Source organism: Oncorhynchus tshawytscha, linkage group LG12 (genome assembly GCF_018296145.1).
Source record: "Oncorhynchus tshawytscha isolate Ot180627B linkage group LG12, Otsh_v2.0, whole genome shotgun sequence".
Classification (NCBI taxonomy): Eukaryota; Metazoa; Chordata; class Actinopteri; order Salmoniformes; family Salmonidae; genus Oncorhynchus; species Oncorhynchus tshawytscha.
In genome coordinates, this window is record NC_056440.1 from 17,235,825 (window position 1) to 17,253,646 (window position 17,822).

Consider the following 17,822-nt stretch of genomic DNA (forward strand, 5'->3'; position numbering starts at 1 on the left):
CCGCTGCTACTCTGTTATCATCTATGCAATAGTCACTTTAATAACTCTACCTACATGTACATACTACCTCAACTAACCCCGGAAGCACATTGACTCTGTACCGGTACCCCCCTGTATATAGTCTTGCTATTGTTATTTTACTGCTGCTCTTTAATTACTTGTTGCTTTTATTTCTTATTCTTATCTGTATTTTTTTAAAACTGGAGTGTTGGTTAGGGGCTCGTAAGTAAGCATTTCACTAAGGTCTACTACACCGGTTGTATTCGGCGCATGTGACGAATACAATTTGATTTGATTTTGTTTGAGTAGGCTAAGCTAGGTAATTGAAAGTTTAAAAAAAATACAACTAAATATAGCTCTCGCTCTTAATTTTTTGTTCAAAACTGTTCAACTATTGTCTTCTCTCGCCATGTCAACTACTCACCACTTTTTATGCAGTACCTTATGCTTTCAGTACTACATTATTTCTCTGGTCCTTTGATTGGGTGGACAAAATGTTAGTTCATGCTGCAAGGGAGGTAATGAAATGGCATGAAACCATGTGTTTGGTGTATTTGATACCATTCCACAACAGCCATTACAACCAGACCTGTCCAATTAAGTTGCCACCAACCTCCTGTTGTGGGCAGAGACAAACACGAGCCTATTGGAGCATTGGGAACGTCTACTCTGGGAAGTGCAAAGGGTAAAGTCTACAAAAATGTGTCCACTCTGTTCGTAACAGATTTTCATTTTAGAAACAAAACTGCATTGAGATCAAATGTTTTGTCGATGAGAAGATTAGTAGAATGTCATTCATTCTCTCACTGCAGGCCAGCAGCTTCCTCTCACCACCATATTTGGTAGTGAGTGGAAACGCCAACTTTATACATCCGCTGAATTATCGGTCTCATTGTTCTGTGCTTCAGCCATTGAGGGAACACTCCTTTTGAAATCAGTGAAAAGCTGCGATACTGCCCGCATTGCGTCACGTCCAATGGCAGCGTCCAAACTCAAGGATCGCCAAGGTCTAATGCTCAATGGCTGGCATCTGGTGTGTCAGGTAGAATGTCACGTTGATAATGCTGCCTTGTAAAAGGTCAAGATTCACCCATTTTAAAGAGTTCTTACTACCACTAATATCTGTCCCGCTTAATTGACAGTTAAATATGCTCAAGCAAAGCCTTGAAGGGAATTTCTATCCTTGCTAGGAATTAAGCCCCAGGAATAGAAAAATCACACAGGTGATGTATAATAACAGTATAAAGAACATTTATTTTTATCATAAATACAAATATTACATTTACAAATGACTTTTTATACAGAAATAGTGGCATCATGTCTGGAGGACACTCATAACTACATCAAGGAGCTGGAGGGGCTCTGACAAAGGCACTGAACGGTACGTAACCCACATGGGTAACATCAGCAAATAATTTGCAGATCAGCTACTTCGCTGTTGCTTATTGGACTCAGCCTGCACCCAAGGCACTGGGGTTTTACTACACCTGTGGAGGCCCATCCTACACTCAGCTAATGCTGTGTCCTCAATCACCAGGAGAGCACCAAATATGAACATTCAATGAGAAAGTCCACTTTAAAACGGTCATAAGCATGGCATAGCAAGTCATAACTGAACTGAACTCAATTTGGAACAGAAGATTTAACGAATATGCATGTAGTGGTAAACAACGGCTACTGTTTTTCAAATATTGTGCCATGCTTGTGACAGAGCTAAAGCTAAACTTGTGCTCTGCTCCGGATCCTGCAAGAACAGTACTGCACTACCTCCTTCCTATCTGGCTTCAAATTCACACCGTCATTTCTGTTGGACATAAATACAGTTTTTAAAGTAGGCCAACTGTCATCAGGAGCAGGTTGGCGTTGAACATTTCTCAGCACCAGTAGAGGCTGTGGCTCAAACCAGAGAAGTGGGTGAGGAATTTACAAAAGAGGGGGTCACCACGAATATGCTCCACTCAGTATACATGTAAACATCAGTTCTTACTGGCACAATGGTTTTCCTATACCCATCCACCATTACAGGTGTACTATGGGTAGGGCCCAGAGTTTTTCCCATCCATGAGAACAGGCCCAGGAAATAATTCAGGCCCTTACTGGGAGATGGCCGATAGACAAAATCAACCTCAAGGCTAGACTCCAATAACATAATACATAAATGTTTATAATTAAATGTACAAACAAATGTATAAAAACTACAGGTATTGAAAAATAAAAAACAGCTGAACGCAAGGTCACAAAGCTGAATCCTGCAGCCAAAACTAGAGAGCTTCAGCACCAATTCTAAACAGCAGAGGAGAACAGGTCATAGGAAGTGTGGGTTATTCAGGCTGGTTTGACAGAACTAGACAAAGCTACTGAACGGTCTCACCATTGGCTAACCTAACACTTATCTAACATTCAAAATCTGTTTATTAAAAACACAGACTCACCCTGAACAGGAAAGGAATGCACAGGTATAAAAATGGAAAATATGTAATACAAAAGTACAGTACAGCTTTGGGTCAAAGCTTTGAGAGATTGCGCCTTAGCAGAGAGAACCGAAGAGATTGCGCCTTAGCAGAGAGAACAGAAGAGATTGCGCCTTAGCAGAGAGAACAGAAGAGATTGCGCCTTAGCAGAGAGAACAGAAGAGATTGCGCCTTAGCAGAGAGAACAGAAGAGATTGCGCCTTAGCAGAGAGAACAGAAGAGATTGCGCCTTAGCAGAGAGAACAGAAGAGATTGCGCCTTAGCAGAGAGAACAGAAGAGATCAGAAGGTCCAGAGGGTTGGTGTCAATTCTCTTTGAATTCAAAGGTGCGCTGACTTTTATATTGGAAATCCATGTCTAATTTCAGTTGCTGAATAGGCTGATATTCAAATGCATTAAACCCCCAATCCTTAGCCTGATTTGCTGGACACCCTGTCACTCATTCTTGTCGTGATGGAAACCATTCCCGTTGGTTATTTCACTATTGTATTGGCCATTAGTTTTATTGTAGGGGTGGGCCCAAGTTTTGGCTTGAAGGACCTTGGGCAGCCTCTTACCCTTGGTGTAGGCGTGGTACCAGAAGTTGAGGAAGAGGAGGAGAAAGACCAGGCCGTAGAGGCCTATTATGTAGATGAAGATGGGGAACTGGTAGGGACAGTCCTTCATGAAGAAATACTGCCAGATGTGGGTGGTCACGATCACAAACTGGATCTGAGGACAGACAGGAAGGTTTTATATTACTTGTTTTGAACATATAAGGAGACCATCCCAAGAGGCCCAACAGAATATCCTTGTCCATAAAAACTTATGGGTGGCTCTCTCGTATTGGTTCAAATTCAACTCCCCCACTAGTGTAGTAGTGAAGTGCAGTACGTACCAGCTGAATGGTGGTGAGATACTTCTTCCACCAGAGGTACTTCTGGTAGGCGGGGCCCAGGGCAGACAGCCCGTAGTAAGAGTACATGATGACATGGACCACACAGTTCAACAGGGCATGGAACGTCCCCTGGCCACCTGGAGGACGACACCAGCAATTAGCAGTCATGTTTTGCTGTTCTATTGGGCAATGCTAACCCTAGATGGACAGGTTTCCAGGTTCCACTTCCTACAACAGCTCCTAAGGAAGATGACCTGCTGAATACTGACATTTTTCTGGGACAGTCCATCACTATATACATCTGGTAGTATGCCCATTTGTAAGTAGTTTAATACAGTCATGGGAGTAACTCAAGTTCTTGTCTACTGTACCTGCAGCGAAGCGGACACCAAACCACCAGGTAAAGGGCATTATGGAGTGATGGTAGACATGGAGGAATGTAATCTGGCTGTTCTTCTTCCTCAGAACAAAAAAGATCTGACAGGAGGGAGAATTCAGCCATTTAGAACAGAACAAGAGTGAAAATGACAGAAGGGAAAAGGGGAAACCTAGTCAGTTGTACAACTGAATGCAGTCAACCAAAATATGTCTTCCGCATTTAACCCAAACCCTCTGAACAAGCGAGACACAGATAGTCAGAAAGCTGTTCTAAAAAGAACCAACTTACCGTATCCAACATCTCTATGAACTTTGAGAAGTAGTAGAGCCAACACGTCCCTGCCATCTAAGGAGAGAGAGGTTATTAGTGACAAGTATAATTACGTTACTTACAGATAAGCAAAACGTGTACCTGTCACAGCACTGAACTTTTAAAGTAAATAATAGGAGTTTCCTGTTTTATATGCATTTACACAATGTGAGGTTAGAATAATACTGTGAAAATGACAATGCCCTTTCAGTGTAAGAGCTGTTTGAAAAGACTGCCGGAATAGTCCGCCTGCTTTGGTAGGATGGTGGCGGCCTAACAGGCCTCACCACACAACTAATGATATTATGCAACACAGGAAACGTGGTGTGAATCACTCCCATGGAATGACCTGCTCTCAATGCTTCTTTGTTCCGACAGCTTGTTGGCATGCTAGAGTCAGTGGGGGATTCCACAGGTGAATGGGTGCTCATAAGAAGAGAGGAACGACCAGTAGTAGTTCTCTGCCTGTCTGTTGCAGGTAGAGTCACATTCCACAGCTCTTACCCTCACTGCCTGCGGCGAGTCCGAGTAGTCCACTAGGTCACAGTGGAACGTGTAGCCTGTCCCCCAGCCCGACATCACATACTACAGGAAGGAGAGGCAATGAATTAAAAACATACTCCAAATCACAACACACTAGTTGTTGCATGGCTCTCCTTTATGCAAAGATTAGACATCAATAAAAATGTATCATCTTCACACTGAAACTAAAGAAAGTATGACGACACCCCTCTCCACACACGTTTCTTAATACCAAGTACAAGTTGGTGTTTGGTGACAACCATTAAACCTTGGCAGTCTGACAAAAGAGTGGAACAAAAAATACATTTCACTATATGGCCTATGGATCATGACCTGCATTTCCTGCTCAAGACAGGTTCTGCACACCAGTCAACAGGGAGGAATTTGTCCCCAAAAGGCATCCTTTCCTGTTTCCTTGAGGTAAATCACTGATCTGTGCCCCTACAATGAACTAGTGTCAATGGGAAAACCCTGAATCTACTTCCGTTTCATACATGTGTTATATGAACCCAGAGGGTGGTGCAGTCTGCCCAACGCATCACCGGGGGCAAACTACCTGCCCTCCAGGACACATATCTTTATGTACATATTCTTCATCCCTTTACACTTGTGTGTATACGGTAGTTGTTGTGAAATTGTTAGGTTAGATCACTCGTTGGTTATTACTGCATTGTCGGAACTAGAAGCACAAGCATTTCGCTACACTCGTATTAACATCTGCTAACTATGTGTATGTGACAAATAAAATTATATTTGAACACAAGCATTTCGCTACACCCGCAATAACGACTGCTAAATATGTGTACCGTATGTGTTTTGAGTTTGAACCATTGGTATAAAAACACCTTGCAAATAAAAAAGGCTCCAACTATTTTGAGATTAAGTTTGTCTTGCCGCTGACAATGTAATGATCAGAAGAAAGTAATTAAGTATGAAATGATGCATCATTGTGATCCTGAAGCATAGTCTTCTTCATATTATACTTGAGAAATCCCAATTGCTTCATTTTTTTGCCGTTCGCCTCAGACTGTCCTGCTTGACGAGGCAGTATAAAACACTAGAGCCTGTCAGAAGTCCATTGAGAAAGAGACCCACCTCATAGCACATGTAGAGGGACAAGGCAACGACGCTGAAGTTGTAGATGATGAGAACTTCTTTGAGGTGGAAGGCCTTGCGTTTCTCCATGAGCCTAGGCCCCAGCCGCTTCACAAAGTAGATGTACGCCACAATTACTACGGTCTGGGGGAGCGGCGATGACATGAGAAACCAGTCTTCTGTCCTGGGGTCTTGACAGCAGAGAAGGGTTGAGTATATGAATCAATAAAATAAGTACATCATGCCATCTAGCCAAGCATTCAACTGTGATGCACCAACAATATGTTTAAGAGGGTAGGTTACAGTTGATTCTCATGGCTTATGATGATCAGCACAATTTCATCAACCCCAGAAGACCAACCTTGGCTAGAGACACAGCCAATATCTGTCTACTTCCACCAAGGAAAACATAGGAAGAGAATGTTGCATAGTGCTTTCATTCGTTATACTCTGGCTTCTACTGAAAACATATGAAAATATATAGATTTTTTTTTATTTAACCAGGCAAGTCAGTTAAGAACAATTTCTTATTTACAATGACGGCCTACCCCGGCCAAACCCGACGCTTGGCCAATTGTGCGCCTCCCTATGGGACTCCCAATCATACAGCCTGGATTCCAACCAGGGATACAGCCTGGATTCCAACCAGGGACTGTAGTGACACCTCTTGCACTGAGATGCAGTGCCTTGGACCGCAGCGGCACTCGGGAGACCCATTTGCCTGAAACGTGTAGCCTAAAACCCATTTGCCTTTTTAATACCAAAACTCAATCTATTCATTGTTGTTGGACAGCAGTTAGTGATGGATCCTCACCTGCATTATTCATGAAGTTCCCATACCAGAGTCCGACCCTGGTCATTAGATCCTTGAACTCCATGTCTCCCGGAGCTCCTTTAGCTGTCCTGGAGGAAACACTGGGGCCATAGGTTAAAGGCCCAATACAGCTGTTTTTTTACATCTCAATAATCAAATAATTTATGGCTAACAGAAAACACATTAAGGTAAACCGTTAACTTACTGTGTTTTCAATTAAAATTGTCAAAAATAAACAAAAATGGCTTCTTAGCAAAGGGCAATTTCTCAAGCAAGAATTGTTTTGCTTGGATTGTCTGGGAGTGGTTTGAGCGGGGAGGGGAAACCAAAAATTTGCTGTTATTGGCAGAGAGGTTTGGAAAACTCTTTCTTATTGGTCTATATACCGCCTGGTGTCAAGCAGGCAGGCCAAAACTCCATCACACCAAACAGGCTGAAGTTTCAGGCAGTCTTTTCAAACCATTCTTACACTAAAAAGACCAGAATTTTCACAGTATTATTTCACAGTAATATTCCAACCTTGTAATTGTGGAAATAGATATAAAACACTGGGGGGGGGAAATCACATTTTCAACAGAGGTAATACAGAGCTACACATTTTAGGCAGTCCTACAGGGATGATCCACATGAAGTAACATCCCTTAATCTCAATCTTACACCCTTTTCTTAAAGGGATACTTCGGGATTTTGACACCGAGGCTTTTATCTACTTCCCCTGAGTCAGATTAACTTGTGGATATCACTTGGAGGTAGTTTTGAGAGCCAATGCTAACTAGCGTTAGCACAATGACTATAAGTCTATGGGTATATGCTAGCAGATACCCATAGACCTCCAGTCATTGTGCTAATGCTAATCAGCAACTTACTTCAAACCACACGTATACATAAAAATGGTATCCACGAGTTCATCTGACTCTGGGGAAGTAGATAAAGGGCCCGATTGCCAAAATCCCGAAGGATCCCTTTAAAACTGCCATAGTGTCCTAGATAACCCATTTGCCTCTAATAAATATACATATTCAAATATGGTGACGCAAAGTGGACGGGTCATATAACACAATATATCAGCCATGCGCGAAAGACTATTGTTGAAGTGAAAAGAATCGGATCAGCATTTATCTGCTTCTGTCAGTAGCTCAGAGGGAAACTAGGGAAGGAGTGTTGATAGTACAATGGCCATCAGTCAGGGTTCCGCACACATAGGGCTCTGGTCAAAAGTAGTGCACTAAATAGGGAATAGGGTGCCATTTGGAAACACAGACATGGTCAGCATGCAGGCAGCAGCAAAACACTCATTGACTGGAGTGTGTGGCACACGTTCACATTGGGACAAAGTCAGTTTCACACACGCAAGCTTCACTCAATTAAGAGAATATAATAATTATGTTATACAACTCAGTTGAGTATCAGTATCACCCATGTATTCTACTCAACATTTCTCTCTTTACTACTACAACAATTGGACACCACGAAATTGGGGAGAAAAGGGGAAAAAAACAAAAACATTTCTCTCTTATTTAAGATGGCCTGTTTTCTAAATATCATTATAAAACTGGGTGGTTTGAGCCATGAATTCTTATTGGCTGAAGGCCATGGTATATCAGACCATATACCACAGGTATGATAAAACATTTAGTTAAACTGCTCTAATTACATTGGTAACCCATTTATAATAGCAATAAGGCTCCTTGGGGGTTTGTAGTATATGGCCAATATACCACTCTGCGTTGTGCCTAAGAACAGCCCTTAGCTGTGGTATATTGGCCATATACCACACCTCCTCTGGCCTTATTGCTCAAGTATTCCATTCCCAAGAGGGAATGGGGGGGTTACACACATTTCATTTGAGTAATTTAGCAGTTGCTCTTATCCAGAGCGATTTACCGAAGCAATTAGGGTTAATTGCCTTGCTCTTGGGTACAGACCGATTTTTCACGCAGTCGGCTAGGGGATTATTTTTGGCTACTGGCTCCTTGCTCTTAACCACTAGGCTACAGACGATAAAGACCACAACTGAATCGGTCAAAGAAAATTGTTTTGGTTGCGTAAAAATATTTTGCAGATATTATCGCGGGTGTAGGGCTATACACACCGGTATTTATGCACGGACAGGTTTGTTTTTACTTTAGTTTCTATAACGGTATTTGAATGTTTGGTAAATGTGATATGCCGTGTGTAACGTCAATTTTTATAGTTTACTCCGCTACTTGAGTCATCCCTCTCCGCTCTCTCTCTCCATGCCGGTTTCCACACAGACCCTGTCCCACCCGTCACTCAAGGAGCGCATGGTGTTGTTGCTTGACCACGATACACTTTCGTTCTGTCTGCAAGGTAAATGCAGCACATGCAACCATCTTGATGACACCGATGTTCCACTTTGATTTTAATATAAATCTCCAGCGTTCTATAATTACAAATATTAGTTTTGTGTTTCTTACATCTGCAAACCGCTAATTTGTATTTTCTTAGCAAGTTACGCTAAATCGTGTTAGCCGCTGACTAGCTAACTGGCTAATAAAAGTACTGAGTCAGAGCAAACGTAGCTAGCTAATACAGCCTGATACCAGTGCTGGTGGAGGCTTAAATCAGCATGTTGTTTGTGCAACAGTATCTTCTAAGTCAAAGAGGAATAGGCGAAGCATGCATATGTTGGCTATATGAATAAATATGTAATGTAGCCAAAGATTATAGGGTTCCCTAGGAAACACTGAACATCAATTTGGTTCCTACCCTGTCACAGTAACGCATTCATGGCATTTTCATTCATTGTCATGTCAAACAACACTATTCAACGTGCCCACTATTATTTATATTCTAACTATAGAATTGTAATAAACGTTCTATTTCCATGATTCCAAAAGTTCACCCAAGTGTTTTGATCTAAATCGCAATTGCAACATTTGGTTAAAAATAATGCCTCGTTGTTTTGCCCATATCGTGACAGTGTGTTAATGATCTCAAATGAGTGCAGGAAATTATTTTAGGTTGAAATTGAATTGAACAGTATCAAACAATCAAATGGAGAAAGACCCATGAAAATAATTTAGAATATGTGTTGCCACCCTAGGGTCACAGGTAGAACTTTTATTAAATCAAAAACATAAAATACTGTCAAACTTGAAAAATACCATACATGATATTTTGGCCATATCGCCTAGCCCTACGCGGGTGTAACGAAGAATGCTTACGTTCCTAGCTCCAACAGTGCAATAATACACAAATGGTCTGTATAGACAGTATTGTAATAGTAAAAGGTGTATACAGCAGTAGTTATATAGGATGAGCCTAGACTAGAATACAGTATATACATATGAAGTGGGTAAATCAAGGATAGCTCCCTCCCTGTTAATGGGTAAGGATAAATGCCATGCATTTACAGAGAGAACAGCTACATGCGGCGAGCATTACCATCCTGTCATCATCTCTCTATTCAATAATACCACAGCCCGAAGACACAGAATGCCAAGCCATGGAACAAAGTTGCATTATATAACAATTAGGCCAACACTCAACACAACTGGATTGCTGTCTGACATGTTCACCATGTCCAAGTCAGATTTCCTTTCAAACTGTTTCCTGCATACTAAACCAGTAGATATCTACGCCATCATGCCATACATCTCAAGCAGGAGAGGATGGTTAATTTTATAAATGCTCTTCAAGATTCAGCATAACATGTAGGCCCAAGTAATGACTAGTACAACAAGCCTGCATTTAGACAAACCACGTGAAGCAGTCGCTTTAAAATTCCTAGAGGGGTAGGGCTTTTTGAATAGGAACTTCAGTTTTCTTGATATTCACAAGTACGCGAAATTCCTCCCAGGCCATTCAAATTAACTGAATAATTGAGTTAAAGGTCTGATTTGTGAGGGGCATCAATAAGAGATGACAAACAGAACCCATCACTGGGGACACCAAGAAACTTAACAATTCTAAAGATCCACACAATGGAAGATCAAATCTGCCTGAAAACGACATTGTCCTTTGGAAGTATTTGACTTTAAAGTATTCCAAAACACACAAAAAAACACCCAATACATTTACTGAATACAGTATTGTGTACAGAAGAGACTCAAACGTGTAAATCAACATCACAGTATACAAGGTGGTTATGAAATCTAACAGACCCGTGTAAAGTTCCAGAGTATTGGATACACAGTGTTATCTGACAAAGCCTACCGCGTGAAACTACCTTAAGATAAGAACGTAAGCTTTAACAATCAAATGCTGTCTGACTGGTTTAAGGGAACAGTATACAGTAAGAGGGGAAAGGGAGCAGCTACCATTTCATCACAAACCTCAACCCTATCCAGGGCCTTCTCACCCAAGCAAGGGGATGCATGGAACATTCAAAACTAGATTTCCCTATATAAAACATAGATCAGTGTACTAGTAAGTCTACAGGATATGCCTGAACTTTCATTAAGTGTTCAAGCACAGAGTTGCCCTGTATAAAACTCAAATCATATGAGTTGAGCCGAGGGCAAATAATGTTTATTTTTTATTTAACTAGGCAAGTCAGTTAATAACAAATTCTTATTTACAATAACGGCCTACCAAAAGGCCTCCTAAGGGGACGGGGGCTGGGATTAAAAATTAAAAATACATTTTATTTTATTTAAAATACCGCAAGCAATAGATCCAAACGCTGAACACATCATCATTACCTAATGGCAAAAGATCATAACATAATCAAATAGACATATGGACACCTCCTTATCGAATATCTCATTTCAAAATCATGGGCATTAAATATGGAATTGGTCCCCCCTTTGCTGCCATAACACACAATACCCCCATGACAAAATAAAATCACATCTGCTAAAGTATTCAGACCCTTTACTCAATACTTTGCAGAAGAACCTTTGGCTGCGATTACAGCCTCAAGTCTTCTTGAGGGGGAGTTTCTCCCATTCTTCTCTGCAGATCCTCTCAAGCTCTGTCAGGTTGGATGGGGAGCGTCACTACACAGCTATTTTCAGGTCTCTCCCGAGATGTTCGATAGGGTTCAAGTCTGGGCTCTGGCTGGGCCACTCAAGGACATTCAGAAATGCAACCCTAGCGTTGTCTTGGCTGTGTGGTTAGGGTTGTTGTCCTGTTGGAATGTGAACGTTTGCCCCCAGTCGGAGGTCCTGAACACTCTGGAGCAAGGATCTCTCTGTACTTGACTCCATTCATCTTTCCCTCAATCCTGACTAGTCTCCCAGTCCCTGCCACTGAATAACATCCCCACGGCATGATGCTGCTACCACCATGCTTCACCATAGGGATGGTGCCTGGTTTCCTCCAGATGTGACGCTTGGCATTCAGGCTAAAGATTTCAATCTTGGTTTCATTAGACCAGAGAATCTTGTTTCTCAGGGTCTGAGTGCTTTAGGTGACTTTTGGCAAACACCAAGCGGATTGTCATGTGCCTTTTACTGAGGAGTGGCTTCTGTCTGGCCACTCTACCATAAAGGCCTGATTGGTGGAGTGCTGCAGAGATGGTTGTCCTTCTGGAAAGTTCTCCCATCTCCACTGGGGAGCGCTGTCAGATTTACCATCGGGTTCTTGGTCACCTCCCTGACCAGGGCCCTTTCTCCACCGATTGCTCAGTTTGGCCGGGAGGCCAGCTCTAGGAAGAGTCTTGCTGGTTCCAAACTTTATCCATTTAAGAATGATGGAGGCCACTGTGTTCTTGGGGACCATCAATGCTGCAGAAATGTTTTGGTACCCTTCCTCAGCTCTGTGTCTCAACACAATCCTGTCTCAGAGCTCTACGGCCAATTCCTTTGACCTCATGGCTTGGTTTTTGCTCTGACATGCACTGTCAACTGTGTGAACTTATATAGGACATGTGTGTGCCTTTCCAAATCATGTCCAACCAAATTGTAGAAACATCAAGGATGATGAATGGAAACAGGCGCAACTTCAGGTCTCAAAGCAAAGGGTCTGAATACTTATTTTTTATTCATTTACAAAACATTTTTTTTAAACAACAGGTTTCACTTAGTTATTATGTTTTGTGTGTGGATTGAAAATGTTTTATTCAATCAGTTTTAGAATAAGGCTGTAATGTAACAAAATGTGGAAAAGTCAAGGGGTCTGAATACTTTCCGGATGCAGTGTATAGTGTAGTATGTGATTACTTGAGATAATACACTACATGGATCTACACATGGCACTTTAAAAAGGTCAGATCATGCAAGTTTCTCTTTTGACCAATAAGGCATGGTGTCTTGACTACACACAAGAGGATAGCACTCTAGTCGGAGTCATTCAGAAATGTGGGTGACATGGTGACCCCATTAGACGCACTTACGCACGCTTTGACATGTTTGTTTCAGTTTATGCAACTCTGACACACCTTTCCTGTCTGACAGCTCCCACACTGATGAAGCCATCAAACATACCCAATTCAACTACAGTACTCCAAATACACAAATGACTACATCATGGTCGAAGAACACCAGAGGAAACACCTTGAGTTCTACTGAGGGAAGAAGTTGAAGACTACTCAGAACAGATTGACCATGAGTGAGAGCTCCGACTACAGTTTAAATACAGGACTGGGTTGGTGAAAGGAGGAAGCCTTACGTTCAACTCTCCAGACATGTAAAATAAGTGATTACCTCAAGGGGGAATGCATTTTTTAAAGTAGTCCAATGGGCCTTGAAGACCCCATCAATCAGGCTAAACAGAGAATATTTCAGTCAGTCATCCCAGAAGTAACTCATCAGTCAAGACTCATCATCACCCCCCCCCCACTTGTTCTTCTCAGTTTATAGGAAAATACCACTCAAACTACACGACCAAAAGTATGTGGATACCTGCTCGTCGAACATCTCATTCCAACATCATGAGAATTAATATGGAGTTGGTCCACTCCTTTGCTGCTATAACCACCTCCACTATTCTGGGAAGGCTTTCTACTAACGTAAACTCACTCACTTTTGGACATCGCCTTGGTCCGTACAATTGACATTTTAGCGCCCCAAAAAAGCAATACTTCCAGATCAACTGTAATGTCAATACCATTGTAAAGCAGTTTCTCCCCTTTCCAACATAATCAATTACATGACCTCTACGCTGTCCATTTCTGTACGATTCAGGAAGGCAATGAGCTCCGTTGGGTCTTTTTAAAAATGGTGGGTGGGGAAGCGAAACTAATGCGTGATAGTGAGGAGAGATGTTGTGTGGGAAAACTTTTTTTCCCCACTCGATCTGTCCAACTTATCACCTTTAAAATATAAAACACTATAAAGAGCTTATATAATGTGTCATTACATACATATTTGAAGGTTTGTGTCGAATTTGAGTCTGGTTTTTAGGGCGGTGCTAAAGTGATCTTCAGAAGTAAACAGCGGCTTTGAGATTCATGATCGCTTGCAAAAATGACTAGGTATCCCCCTTACCCCCGTCACTGTCCATTTCTTGTTTTTAAAGGATGAGAGAAGTGCTACATCTGGTGGAGAGAGATTGTAAGACAGAAATAGTTGCTTTATGCGTGCTGTACGTTACAGCATGACACGTCACGATGTAACGGAGGGTCCGTTTTTTCAACTTTTCTCCAATACTATAGAGCCATTACCATGTCAATCAAAGCTAGAAACGTAGTTCACACCCCAGATTTAAGTCAACACAGTCGCTACAGTCCAATTAGTTTTCTTTGTAGCCTCTTGAATGTCGTGGTTGAGCACATTTGTACGGAATGGGGTGAGTTTACGTTAGCTGTTGGAACATTTATGTGGGGACTTGCTTCTTTTCAGCCACAAGAGCATTAGTAAGGTAGGGCATTGATGTTGATTAAGGCTGTCTCGCAGTCTGCGTTCCAATTCATCCCAAAGGTGTTCGATGGGGTTGAGGTCAGGGCTCTGTGCAGGCCAGTCAAGTTCTTCCACAGCGATCTCGACAAACAATTTCTGTACCTCGCTTTGTGCACAGGGGTATTGTCATGCTGAAACAGGCAATGGCCTTCCCAAACTGTTGCCACAAAGTTGGAAGCACGTAATTGTCTAGAATGTATGCTGTAGCATTAAGGTTTCCCTTTACTGGAGCTAGGGGTTCTAGCCCAAAACATGAAGAACAGCCCCAGACCATTATTCCTCCTCCACCAATCTTTACAGTTGGCACTATACATTGGGACAGGTAGCATTTTCCTGGCATCCGCTAACCCCAGATTTGTCTGTCAGATGGTGAAGTGTGATTTATCACTCCAGAGAAAGCGTTTCCACTGCTCCTAAGTCTAATGGCGGCGAGCTTTACACCTCTAGCCGACGCTTGGCATTGTACATGGTGATCTTAGGCTTGTGTGGCTGCTCGGCCATGGAAACCCATTTCACGAAGCTCCCAGACAACATTTATTGCGCTGACGTTACGTCCGGAGGCAGTTTGGAACTAGTTAGTGTTTACAACCAAGTGATTCAGTACTTGGCGGTCCCGTTCTGTGAGCTTGTGTGGCCTACCACTTCATGGCCGAGCCGTTGTTGCTTCTAGACATTTCCACTTCACAATAACAGCACTAACAGTTGAGTGGGGTAGCTCTAGCAGGGCAGACATTTGACCAACTGACTTGTTGGAAAGGTGGCATGCTATGACGGTACCACGTTGAGTCACTGAGCTCTTCAGTACAGGCCATTCTACTGACAATGTCTGTCTGTGGTCATTATATGGCTGTATGCTAGATTTCATATACCTGTCAGCATGGGTGTGGTTGAATTAGCCAAATCCACTAATTTGAAAGGGTGCCCACATACTTTTGGCCATGCTATATCCAGACACTCCACGGTATATCGGCTAGTTGGAGAATCACAGTACTTGGTTAAACCATAATTAGATGCCACCTGCCAATAGGCTCTTTGGAAGGGTTGCCAGAAGAAAAAAATATTGAGAGGAACCAACAAAGGTGAACACCTGTAGCTTGTTAAACAGTATTGGCACTTAGACTGGAACCAGGCTCTATGGACAATTTTATGAAACTAAAATAGAGGTCTTTTGGGGGTGATCTAATCCATAATCACTGACTGAAGGATGTCAATAATCTGGGAAGATTCTGTATGGAGAACTGGCATTATGACCCACCCAAATGTGTTCGCCAATATTTATATAGTGCCATTTTCCTTGCAAGGAGAGGGTGCACAAAATATTGAAATAAACGGGTACAAAGAATTGACACTCATATTTACGTAATACTTTTCTCCCAAAAGATCTTTCTGAACAATTGTATTAGTAAATCTAAAATAATGATTATCATTGTTTGGAGAAAACAATATAGCTCAGTATTTTTATCATAGGCCTAGTCTTTCTAGACAAGAAATTCGCAGCTAGACAGTAAGGTAAAACCAACAGCATGCGCAACACCTGAATTATAAAATTGACCTGAAGGCTCGAGGAGAAAATACCAATAAAACCAGCGCTGATCATTTGGAATATTGCCACAACGTTTATCAAACTCCTAATTTCCCACAGCAATGGGTTGTGATGAATTATGCGCCACACTCTCGACATTACATCTCAAATCAATTAGGGAAGCAAGATTACAAAAGTATTTAATTTAGTAAAATAAATGTTTCCTCACTTATCGCCACCCCTGAAGACCAGGTTAGATTCAACAGCCGATTCAAAGGCACGATACCTGATAAAAACAGGAATCGATCAGGGCTGCAGCTGCACAGACCAAGCATCGAAACAGGTGCAAAGATGGATGCCGCATAACACGGACTTCAAGTAAATCCCTTCAACCTCAGTTTACACTTAAGAGAAAATGCCGGACAATGTGTGACAAAGGCAAAAAATAAGTGAGGCGTTTAGCCTACTGTATATAGCCTACGTTAATATGACACCTTCATCCTGCTGAGACTGCGTACACAAGGCAGAATATTATTATTCAGTGTATGAATAATGTAGCAACACAATATCGTATAGGCTACCGGAACATAATTCACAAACCTCCAATATTGTGAGAGAAGTATCCTACTCGGTCTTGTGTTACTACTCCGGCTCAGCTGTAAGCAATTGACGACAGGTGTGTCAAATGTAATTTCCAGGGAGTCGCTTCCCTACTGTGCAACTGCCGTCCAATGAGTGAGTTATATTAACTTGAATCGTGGGGCACCGGTCTTTGGCCCTTGACATGAACGGGCAAAATCGGTGAGGGAGGAGCGCCGCTCGGTCATGTTGTCAAGATGGCAGCGTAGTACATATCGTCCAGAAACATAAAACATATCTTTTCTAATTCGTTTTCATTGGGAGGCAGATAAAGCGTGTTCATCAAAAGCAATCACTTTTGTATGTGAAAACACACACATATATATATATACAGACATACACACACACACACACATATATATAGATACACACACACACACATTTAGATATATACAGTGCCTTGCGAAAGTATTCGGCCCCCTTGAACTTTGCGACCTTTTGCCACATTTCAGGCTTCACACATAAAGATATAAAACTGTATTCTTTTGTGAAGAATCAACAAGTGGGACACAATCATGAAGTGGAACGACATTTATTGGATATTTCAAACTTTTTTAACAAATCAAAAACTGAAAAATTGGGCGTGCAAAATTATTCAGCCCCCTTAAATTAATACTTTGTAGCGCCACCTTTTGCTGCGATTACAGCTGTAAGTCGCTTGGGGTATGTCTCTATCAGTTTTGCACATCGAGAGACTGACATTTTTTCCCATTCCTCCTTGCAAAACAGCTCAAGTTTAGAGGGACGGCCAGGTCTTGGTAGATTTGCAGTGGTCTGATACTCCTTCCATTTCAATATTATCGCTTGCACAGTGCTCCTTGGGATGTTTAAAGCTTGGGAAATCTTTTTGTATCCAAACCCAGCTTTAAACTTCTTCACAACAGTATCTCGGACCTGCCTGGTGTGTTCCTTGTTCTTCATGATGCTCTCTGCGCTTTTAACGGACCTCTGAGACTATCACAGTGCAGGTCCATTTATACGGAGACTTGATTACACACAGGTGGATTGTATTTATCATCATTAGTCATTTAGGTCAACATTGGATCATTCAGAGATCCTCACTGAACTTCTGGAGAGAATTTGCTGCACTGAAAGTAAAGGGGCTGAATAATTTTGCACGCCCAATTTTTCAGTTTTTGATTTGTTAAAAAGTTTGAAATATCCAATAAATGTCGTTCCACTTCAAGATTGTGTCCCACTTGTTGTTGATTCTTCACAAAAAATACAGTTTTATATCTTTATGTTTGAAGCCTGAAATGTGGCAAAAGTTCGCAAAGTTCAAGGGGGCCTAATACTTTCGCAAGGCACTGTACATACATAGACACACACATACACATTTAAAAATATATATATTTCCTTTATTACCCTCCAACCCTACAACACCTCCCC

General features: G+C 41.8%; 1 protein-coding gene across 3 annotated transcripts; it reads right to left on the minus strand.

Annotated features, from left to right (window-relative positions):
- Positions 1 to 1,234: 1,234 nt before the first annotated feature.
- On the minus strand, positions 1,235 to 16,593 carry LOC112262635 (elongation of very long chain fatty acids protein 7). 3 transcript variants are annotated; one of them, XM_024438290.2, is made up of 9 exons: positions 16,395 to 16,593; positions 16,024 to 16,080; positions 6,468 to 6,556; positions 5,654 to 5,844; positions 4,541 to 4,621; positions 4,016 to 4,072; positions 3,720 to 3,825; positions 3,349 to 3,485; positions 1,235 to 3,182 (listed from the first exon to the last, which is right to left on the minus strand). In XM_024438290.2, the coding sequence occupies exons 3-9, from the start codon at positions 6,529 to 6,531 to the stop codon at positions 2,907 to 2,909; spliced, it is 912 nt and encodes a 303-aa protein (XP_024294058.1). In that variant the 5' UTR covers positions 6,532 to 6,556; positions 16,024 to 16,080; positions 16,395 to 16,593; the 3' UTR covers positions 1,235 to 2,906. The 3 variants fall into 3 exon arrangements, with proteins under 3 accessions (XP_024294058.1, XP_024294057.1, XP_024294056.1); XM_024438289.2 differs by lacking the exon at positions 16,024 to 16,080 and having other exon boundaries at positions 6,468 to 6,568; XM_024438288.2 differs by lacking the exon at positions 16,024 to 16,080 and having other exon boundaries at positions 16,395 to 16,592.
- Positions 16,594 to 17,822: the final 1,229 nt, after the last annotated feature.

Excerpts from the sequence above, each read along its gene's own strand:
- LOC112262635 (XM_024438289.2), bottom strand. The coding sequence starts at position 6,531 with ATGGAGTTCAAGGATCTAATGACCAGGGTCGGACTCTGGTATGGGAAC. Across the intron at positions 3,826-4,015 it reads TCATAGAGATGTTGGATACG|ATCTTTTTTGTTCTGAGGAA; the intron begins GTAAGTTGGTTC and ends CCCTCCTGTCAG. Across the intron at positions 3,183-3,348 it reads ATCTCACCACCATTCAGCTG|ATCCAGTTTGTGATCGTGAC; the intron begins GTACGTACTGCA and ends GTCTGTCCTCAG.